The sequence below is a fragment of the Mycetomoellerius zeteki genome, unplaced genomic scaffold (assembly GCF_001594055.1).
Source record: "Mycetomoellerius zeteki isolate Tzet28-1 unplaced genomic scaffold, Tzet1.0 scaffold252, whole genome shotgun sequence".
Lineage (NCBI taxonomy): Eukaryota > Metazoa > Arthropoda > Insecta > Hymenoptera > Formicidae > Mycetomoellerius > Mycetomoellerius zeteki.
In genome coordinates, this window is record NW_017257230.1 from 769,729 (window position 1) to 779,334 (window position 9,606).

At 34.5% G+C, this 9,606-nt stretch overlaps 1 protein-coding gene across 1 annotated transcript; it reads left to right on the top strand.

Annotated features, from left to right (window-relative positions):
* Nucleotides 1-606: 606 nt before the first annotated feature.
* Nucleotides 607-9,355, top strand: LOC108723910 (uncharacterized). The gene is made up of 7 exons (XM_018449946.1): nt 607-722; nt 3,965-4,235; nt 4,961-5,175; nt 6,050-6,435; nt 7,130-7,401; nt 7,855-8,462; nt 8,914-9,355. Exons 1-7 carry the CDS (start codon nt 688-690, stop codon nt 9,353-9,355), a joined length of 2,229 nt encoding a protein of 742 aa, XP_018305448.1. The 5' UTR covers nt 607-687.
* Nucleotides 9,356-9,606: the final 251 nt, after the last annotated feature.

Genomic DNA, 9,606 nt, shown 5'->3' on the forward strand with positions numbered 1-9,606 from the left:
TAAGCAACCCTCTGCAACGTAATTAAGCTCAACATATAATTTAAATATTTTATTAACAATTTATAATAAATATTCTTGAGATTGAAAATTCCAATAAATACTCTATTCGGAATTCTTTTAGCACATTGCATGCCGCGCAGTATGATGAATTATGTTGAAATAGCTCTCTTTTATAATCTTAATCTCAGAATTTTAACTTGACGGAACGTTTGAAGATTGAAATTGTATTTTATGGCTTTCGATCTTTTAAACAAACTGCGTTATTTAACTAACAACCCAAACAACACAAAGTCTCTGAAATTGTGACATAAGACGTCTTTAAGTCGTTTTTTAGACGTAAAAAACGTCTTATGACCCGATTTTAGACACTTTTTGTTGTCTGGGAAGTTAAAGCCTTCACCTAAGCCGACATCTCAAAACTACCTATTCACCACCCTAGCTGCCGCGGGGCGGATCAACCCTCGCAACTGCGCAGGTGTATCACACCGGCTCTCACCTTCTTATCAACATCTCCGAAAAGCCAGTCACGCCAGAAGGAAGGCTTGGCTCGGCTTACATCTTCCTTCGCACCTTTTCCTCTTCTTCATTTACCGCGAACACCAACCCGAAGACGATACATCCCCCGATCTTTTTGACCGTCATCACCTCGCATCCTTCAAAGGGGCAACCGCTGGGTAGGACGATGCGATGGGCGAGGGCAAAAGCGACCGTCCCGGCAAAAGGTAACATTTCGCGCTGCTTCTTGCCACGATCGAAGTATACTCACACGTTATGCCGTTTAATTAACTCTTTAAGGGGATCCTAAAACCATCTATATTACCGACTAAATCGTAATTTTTGTATAACTTTTTTTCTCTTTCATAGATTCGAAAATCCTTTTCCAGGATTAAAATATGCATATTAATACGTGTTTGTGAGGTGGAGTTTATGCCGAGAACGACAAAAAATTTCGAAATTGAAATCTTAAGAAAAATTTTTTGTCGTTTTCGGCATAAACTCCACTTTACAAACACGTATTAATGTGTATACTTTAATCCTGGAAAAGGATTTTCGAATCTGTGAAAGAGAAAAAAGTAATTGTTATACAAAAGTTACGATTTAATCGGTAATACAGACGGCTTTAGGATCCTCTTAACTCGGATTCGTAGAATAATTATTTGCCCGCTTGCATTATCGTGCTGTTTTCTGTAAAGATTTAAATCTTAAGTTTGCCAGACTAGTCCAATCCGAACCAAATATATTATATACAAAATAATAATATTAACCCATCCTTTTCCACTCTCTAAAACTTTTATGAAAGAATGAAATATAAAGAGTGAAAATTGAGCCACTCTTTTTCAAGCGATTTAATTTTTCAAGTGATTTAATTTTTACTTTTTAAAGTGAGATTCTATTCCAAAGAACTTAGAAAGCATTATTTAGTTCTTTCTCATTTAAATAAATTTCGGTTATTTATGTGAAAAACAATTTACAATTAAAATAAATTTTTTATAAGAATATTATTTTCACTTATTTTCCTTTTTGTAATTTTCTGTGTTAAAATAACAATGATAGTTGCATTTAACATTTTCTATATTCTTAAATTATCATTTATTATTTTATTCGTTTATTACTTTTTTTTATTTTTACTAAATTTTCGTTTATAAAGATATGTGAAACTTTTATAAATACATTATTGTTGTAGTTACAGTAATATACAGATATTATATGATTTAAATGACAAAATAAAGTATATTTTATAAATAATAGAAATGTGTGTTGTGCTAATATAATGCATTTACTTTACATGTACCTAAGATTCAGGACTTTGTATGTGCTCTATGAAATCTACAATTAGTATAGCTATTAATTATAACAATCTGTTATCAATATTGAAAATAATACTTCATCATCGATATCATCGATATTATTGATCATCGACTTAATTTCCACCTTTGCGCGATACTTTTGAGAGTCTTTTTCAATTTGATAAGTGGCAAGCACTTCGCAAGTGTGCTTTCAACTAAATGATCATCGCCGTTTAATCCCATTTACCCCGATCGTTAGATCACGCCTAGACAATTTAACAGCTTTAAACGAGATAGATATCGTTTACTGCATTAATTTTACAAAGTAATGCGGTAAAAAGGCGTTCCATCAAGTAAACGTGGTGCTGCGGAATTTTAGGACTAGGGGTAATAAATAAAACACAGACAAGGGTTGAAATATCGCTAAATAAAATATTCAATTATTCTTGCTAGCGTATTTAATTATAGCCAATTTAAAAAGCAATGGCGATAAGAGACGAGATAGGTGAGACTTTTGATGGCCACGGCCTGGATTCCTCCCATGAAGAAAGCTCGCGTGCAAGCCACCTACGGTGGCTCTGTAAAATGCGTTCAGATTGAATCACGCATCGCGACAGTAGAATAACTGACCGGCCGACGAACCTGGCGGTACATTTAATCGCGTGTCGGCCGGTGCGTGCAAGGACCACGTGGTACGGACATTAATTTAGCCGCTAATACAGATTTGTCGTGCGGAGAAAGTCGGTGTGGGGATAGAGTAGGGTCCGTTAAAATCGGGGCCATTGGGTCGAGCAAAACGAAACCTCGGTATTACGAATCGACCAGAGAGTAAATCGACGAAACGCGCGAGTTGTAAGTGCGAGAAAGAAAAAAAAAAGAATACGGTATACACAATTCATGCCGAGTAAAACGACACCAAAACAAGCTGTCAGATTCGAACAGATTGTCAATTCGCTTTATCAAATTTAATTGAGAAAGGGTTTAAAGCGGAAGGGAAAAATATCTCTGCATGCTCTTTACGCGCTGTATAGTTGCCTTACTTTAGCTACGTATTCAAAATATTCCCAAGCAGAACAACAAGTCATTATGATATCAAAATGATGTCAAAATGATCATTAAAAGTCATTTTTCAATCATTACCGATTCATTTTAATGTCATTTCGACTTTATCATAACTTGTTCTGCTTGGATTTGGCAACAGTGAGATTATAAACAATAACGTCATAAATATGCTATTTTACAGATAATTTTTTAGAATCAACCGCTCGCCCCGTTTAGGAACTAATTATGTTTGGAAAATCAGCATGGGAATTGAAGGATTAATAATAAATATATATATTTACTTGATTGAATTTTTCTCCAGTTTAAATAAAATAGGAAGGAATTTAATCTAGATAAAATAGAAATAGTAAATTTCGATATGTTACTTATGATTGATAAATAATTTCTTTATTAATTATAAAGATCATATTAATTTCTCTCGATTATCTTTATTGCATCGTTCTCTTCAGAGCTATATTTGATAATCAATTACAACTTATTAAAAAAAAAGACAAGTTCCTCTAGTTCTCAAAATTTCTTTGCCATGGCAATGATTATAGTCAAAACTACGATATTTTGAAAACATCTTACGCATATCATGTTTATCTTTGACATAAATTCACGAAAACTGACGTGCGCACGAGCCATTAAGCTAGGATGAGATTTATTTTTCAAGCTCTCCGCGCATTTTGCAGATCGATTCGTCGCGTCTGGGAGAGTCGTTGTAACGGCATGTTCGGTACCATCGTACCACTCTCTTCCTGTTCCTCGTCCTCCCTGTGCCTCCTCGCCGCTCCTGCCGGCCCGCCCTTCTATATCCTTAATTCGCGACTTTGGTTCCTCGTCATCTTCAGTAAGCTCAGGCTGTCTATCCACATCATGTCGCGAATTGTCCTGTTCGCCCGCAATACTTGTGAAGCCGACGGTCTAAATTAACGAAGTTTTATATTGAAAATTAGAAAAAAAAACTTAGCGAACAATTATTTTTTTCAAACAAAATTATAAGATGAAATATTATTTAATAAAAATAATTTTTTTAAACAAAATCATAAGATAGAATATATTATTTAATAAAAATAAAATCAGTAAACTTTAAATTCTGTTAAACGTATCACTTTCTGATCGACTACGATTAGGCAAAGGTCCTCCACTCGCGGTGTCGGTAAGTCGTCCTCGGATTCCGAGGTAGCGCATGGTAAGGGCAAGGGCAAAGGACGTAAGAGCAAGACCAAGGAAAGATGGCCATTCCTCGAAGAATTAACGGTCGACGAGCTAGCTCGCTATCGAAGGAAACGGGTGCAGGATCAACCGAAGGATAATCTGCAATCTTATCCAGAATCGATAGTCCAGTGTTCAGCTTCTGAATATCGGCGCGCATTCGGTGCAAATGTTAAAGAGCTATCTAAGGTATCCATATAAAATATATACATACTTCACTTTGAAAAAAAAGAGCCTTTCGATATATTTTAATTTGTTTAGTCGTTTAATGAAATAGAACGTATTTTTAAATTATATTATGATGATGGATTAAAAGACAAATCTTCATAAAACAATATACAGTAGAATTTTGTTCATCTGCACTCCATTTATTCGAACAAGTTCGTGTGCAGTTTCAAATCTACGAACTCATATACGTGAGCTTTTATTATTCGAAGTACGACGCCGTAATTTGGATAATAGGAGCTCGACGTGCTCGACTTCAGTTTTCTGAAAGTTAAGTCCTATTATCGGAACTAATAAATACTGGTAGAAGAGAGAGAGAGAGCTAGTGGGCCTTTATTATCGGAAATGTCTTGTACCTTAATATGTTTGGATAAACGGAGTTTTACTGCACACAATTATTAATTATATTACATTTATATCAAATAAGCACAAAAGAGTTACTTGCGTTACCGCTAATTAAATTATATTTTATATCAGAAATATTGACTTTTGAATTTATATTAAACATTTTTTTACTTTCAGAGTGAGCAATAAAAAAAGCAGATTTTTGTACACTGTGCTTTTGTAAATCTATCTTTTTTAACATACATTACATAATTTTTAATTACATTAAAATCGTATACTAATTTATATTTAAATAATTTATGTAATATGTATATAAATAATTTATGTAATAATTTATGTAATAGGAAAATTTTTGGCCTGAAGATTATTTGCACGTAGATGGAACTCCTGAAAATGCGCAACCTTCGAATTGCATGGATCTTAAAGAACACGAAGCCGAAGTCGAGGATTTATCTGGAAAAAATGAGAGTGTTTCCTCTCAAGTGGTTCATGGAAACAAAGTGATGGAGACAGGAGTCCGTCAATTCGACGGTTCATTCAGACGCCCTTCATTCAGAAGGTAAAATTAAATTATTGCTAGTACAAATTGCAATAGTATAATTGTAAAATTTGTTTATGGCGTTATGTAATTAACAAATATATATTTATATACAGTTACAAATAATGAAACATAACATAATAATATAACATAATAATTTTATTGATATATTAATAATAATATATCAATAAAAAATATAATTTTTATTAAAACATAAATCTTAAAACTAAAAAGACAATAAATAATTTAAAATACGAAAAGACAATGTTAAAATATTATTACATTATAACGTGCATTGATCCAATTCTAATTTTCATTCGTTTAATTAATTTCACGAAGATGTCTTTTGCATCGTGAATCCTGTAAGCTCATCGTATCGAACTGTTCCGAAACACGCGAGTTTACGCAAATCGAAGAAGTATAAAACTGACTGTCATGCAACTAAATTGGCAACGAAATCGACTCTTTGCTTTCTTGTATTCTTTGTTGGGTTTCTGTGACATTTAATAAAATACGGGTGTATATTTCAAAGTATTTTATTTCGCAAGAGATAAATGACTAGATATGTAATAAGTTATTTCTTACGTTGATATACCAATTAAAGCAAATAATTAAATTCTTTATAATTATGCAAAGTATATACAAAAATCTTATTTAAAATAAAATCTTCAAATGTAATGTCGCATTGAATAATTTAAAGTTTTAAAATTAATTTCTGATTCAGAGAAGAAGAATCAGAGATTCAAAGAGAAGTAAGAATCATATATTAATATAAATTATCAAAAAGTTGAAGCCATGTAAAAAAATGGAGTTTTTTGCATTGCTATTATATAATGCATTTTAATAACTAATTTGTTGTCATCTTATAAACTCATCGTTATTGCATTGCGAAAAGGGGTACCAGCTTGAAGTGCAGCGGTGATTTTTATACCGATACGGAAACATATTCAGCGTACATACCTTATGAGGGTCAGCATCGTGCTGAGCTCATACGCCGACCTACATCCCTAAAAATGGAAGGTGATTTGGACACCATGACGGAAAAGTGCGAGAAATTTATCGAGTGGCTCAACGTTAGCCGACCGGAACTCATGCGTGTACCCACTCACTTGAAGATGGAGGGTGAGTTAGAAACAGCGACGGAAAATCAGGACAAATATATCCCTTTCGTGGGGGCACGAAGGCCAGAATTGTTGAGGCGAAGCACGAACTTAAAACTCGAGGGAGATACTTACTTCATGCCGGAATATACCGATGTGTTTAGGGACTACAGTGTCAAAGGTAACAGCATTAAATTAAAAGTAACGTGATGTATCAAATACTTATAACAAATAATTTAGTTTAAAAGAATATATAAAAATAATTTAAATTAAAAAATTATTTTCATAGCTATAAGCTAAGGAAAATTTTAGAGAACATCAATTATTACCGTTTATATTTAGAATTAAAAATATTACCGTTTGAAATGTGTTCAGTAAAATATAATAGCTCTCTTTAAGCTTATCAGATTAGAGAGAGATCGGATTGAAATTTAACCAATCAGAAGAAACAAAACTAATATCAAGTTTAGATCAAGTTTAGGAACTTTGTCAAATTCCGATCCAATCTCAAGCTAAGGCCGGTATTCGTAATCGGTTCTTATTTCAAGACTGTCTTAAGTAATGTCTTAAGACGCTAATGCGGCCCTTTGATTGGTTCATGACACCTTAAGGCTGAACTTAAGATGGTCTTAAATATAAGCTCTGACTATGAATACCACCCTAAGTCTGTAATCTGATACAAGTCGTGATTAGACTGGAAACTGAGATTAAAATTTAACCAATCAAAGCACAGTTCACTAAACTTGAGATTAGTTTTCTTTCTTTTAATTGATTTAAATTTCAATCCAATCTCAGTTTCAATCTCTAGTCTGATCACTTTAGAATTATTCCCTTTTCTTGTCGTTATCCCTTTTCCTTTGGAGTACATATTACAGATAAATCGCAGCCACAGAAACCTCAAATGCATTTAAAAGCTGGCGGAGACTTTTATCAAAACACCGAGAGCACCGAAAATTTCGCTCATCCTTGCGTTAAACAGGCACAAGAAATGGCTGAACGGGTTAAAGACAATAATGAAGAAGAGAAATGGATGAGAAGTCAAGAAGAGGAGCGGAGGAAAGATGAGGAGATGAAAATGTTGGTGTCGAAATTGGAAGATCTAAATAATCGGCCGCTCGAAGTTCCCGAATATCGTGATGCATATAAGGTATTTCTTGAAAATTAATTTATTTAGCTCTATATATTTTAATATATATTAAAATAGACATATCTCCGCGTTGATAGAAAAGAACACAAGTCAAGATAACATTTTTGAGATAAAAGAAATCAATTCTAAATATTAATTTTTGTGGAAAAACGACATATTGTTTGCATGGAAACAGGAAAAGTATCACAATTTTAAGTGATGAAATTTACATAATCTTTGAAAACTCATGACATAGTTTTAAAGAATACATTATAATTGAAAGTATAACATGGAAAGAAATTGAAGTTATACAAGTTTCGCTGTTTTAATTTTAATGTTGTTCCAATTCAGAAAGAATTTTGAATCTACTCTGAAAAGTTCTTATTTTGTAATGTAATTATAATTTTGCGATGTGTTTTCTGTCGACGTGACAATTGTAGAATCATTTAAGATTTCATAGAATATAATTGTTAGGATTTTCCACGTGAACGACCGAAGATTGCGAAACCGGATACTGAGATAGGTCGCGCCGATGGCTCAAAGGTGACTTCGCCATCGCGTTCTAAATTTTCTATAAAGATCGATCAGGATCCAGAGTATCATTCCAAGTATCTCAATTATCCCCGAGATCGTCCTATCTACCGTAAACCACCGGCGATGCTGCGACCAACGGGGGTGTCTTCTTCTGGTCGTAGTAGCGTGTGTTACGGCAAACCGGTTCCTCATGAAGGTCGTATGTATGAGTATGAGCCCACTAGCGAGGTGAGATCCCAGTATGTTCCCTACGGATACGTACCGAGAGTCGAGACGCTGAAGATGCCGGCTAATCTGCGGTTGGAGGGTAATCTTGACCTTCAACCGGAATACAGAAACGTTTATTGCGCAAGATATGATCGTCAAAGTTGCGATGATCTTAGAACTACTCGTGGCAGGGGTGATCGTAGTCCAATTACAAGGAAGGAACATCACTGGTTGAGCGGTGGAGACAAAACCATCGCGCAAGGACAGGATGCTTTTTGCGTACTAGACACGCGGATCCATGAAGAGAACGTCACTGGGAAACCGCCACCAGCTAGTAGAAAGTACGTTTAAATTAAGGTTACGTCTGAGAAAAAAAAAAGAGTTGTAAAGTTTGAGTCGTAAACGTGATTCAATGTCGAGACTCGAGACGAGTTGTAAATTATGAGACAAAGTCAAGAATTTTCTTCAGATGGAAATTTGCACGGATAAAAAATGTATTAAAAACAGTATCACTGGCAACCAGTTGAAAATAATCTTGTTAATACAACAGTATTAATAAAACAAATATACTTTTGTTTTAATAAAATGTTATTTATTTCATTAATAATACTGTCTTTTAAAAAATTAACAAAATTATTTTTAATTAGACTGTTAATTGATGTTGTTAATATAATATCCTTTTTCTGAGTGGAGATATACAAAAATTTAAGATTTCAAGAAGTAGCGTTAAATTTGAAAACTTTTCACTTTAATTGCTTTGTACAGTAAAAACTTTTCTTATTGGATTTCCAGAAGCTCCAAGCTATCCCAAGCCGCAGCGGCGCCGAGACCGACGCAGTTGGATCTGGATCGCACGATCGTCACGAGGACCCGATCTCCCAGTCCAACGTATCGTTTACACGTTTGCGATGTTGATAACGAGCGGCGAGGATTCGGTCGACTTGGACAGTCTTCCGAAAGAGTACGCAGCCCTTCGACTGACCGAGTAATTCGGGATAACGTCGCCAGGCCGTATTCGCCTAGCTTTGGTAGAAGCAGACAGGACCGTCGTGCGAATGATCAACCGTTTGTAATTCTAGATAACGCTTCGAAGAACGTATCAGGTAGAAGTAGTGATCGCAGAAAACGTACCGATAGAAGTCTCGATGTCCCGATACCGGGGGTCTCTCGGGGGAGGCCCAAAACACCGTCTAGATGGATGCCGCCGTGGTACGACAATACGAATACGATTTAGTCTACACTGTTAAATAAAGGATCAAATTTGAACCAATTCCTTAAGTTAAATAACATTTTGTTATTTTGAATTTTCAAGTGTGTTGAAATTATGTATTATTTTAATTCAAAACATGTGGTTAAAAAAACAACTACGTCTAATTAACCCATTTCTGTTGTAGAATTGCTTAGTTTCAAAGTAAACAGCATTCATATTAATATTATTAAAGTATGCACTTAGGTTGCACTCGAGGAGCACGTTATCAACGCTAT

Coding starts and splice junctions, on each gene's coding strand:
- LOC108723910 (XM_018449946.1), top strand. CDS start 688: ATGGGCGAGGGCAAAAGCGACCGTCCCGGCAAAAG. Junction 6,436..7,129: donor TAGGGACTACAGTGTCAAAG/GTAACAGCATTA, acceptor TACATATTACAG/ATAAATCGCAGCCACAGAAA. Junction 7,402..7,854: donor AATATCGTGATGCATATAAG/GTATTTCTTGAA, acceptor TATAATTGTTAG/GATTTTCCACGTGAACGACC.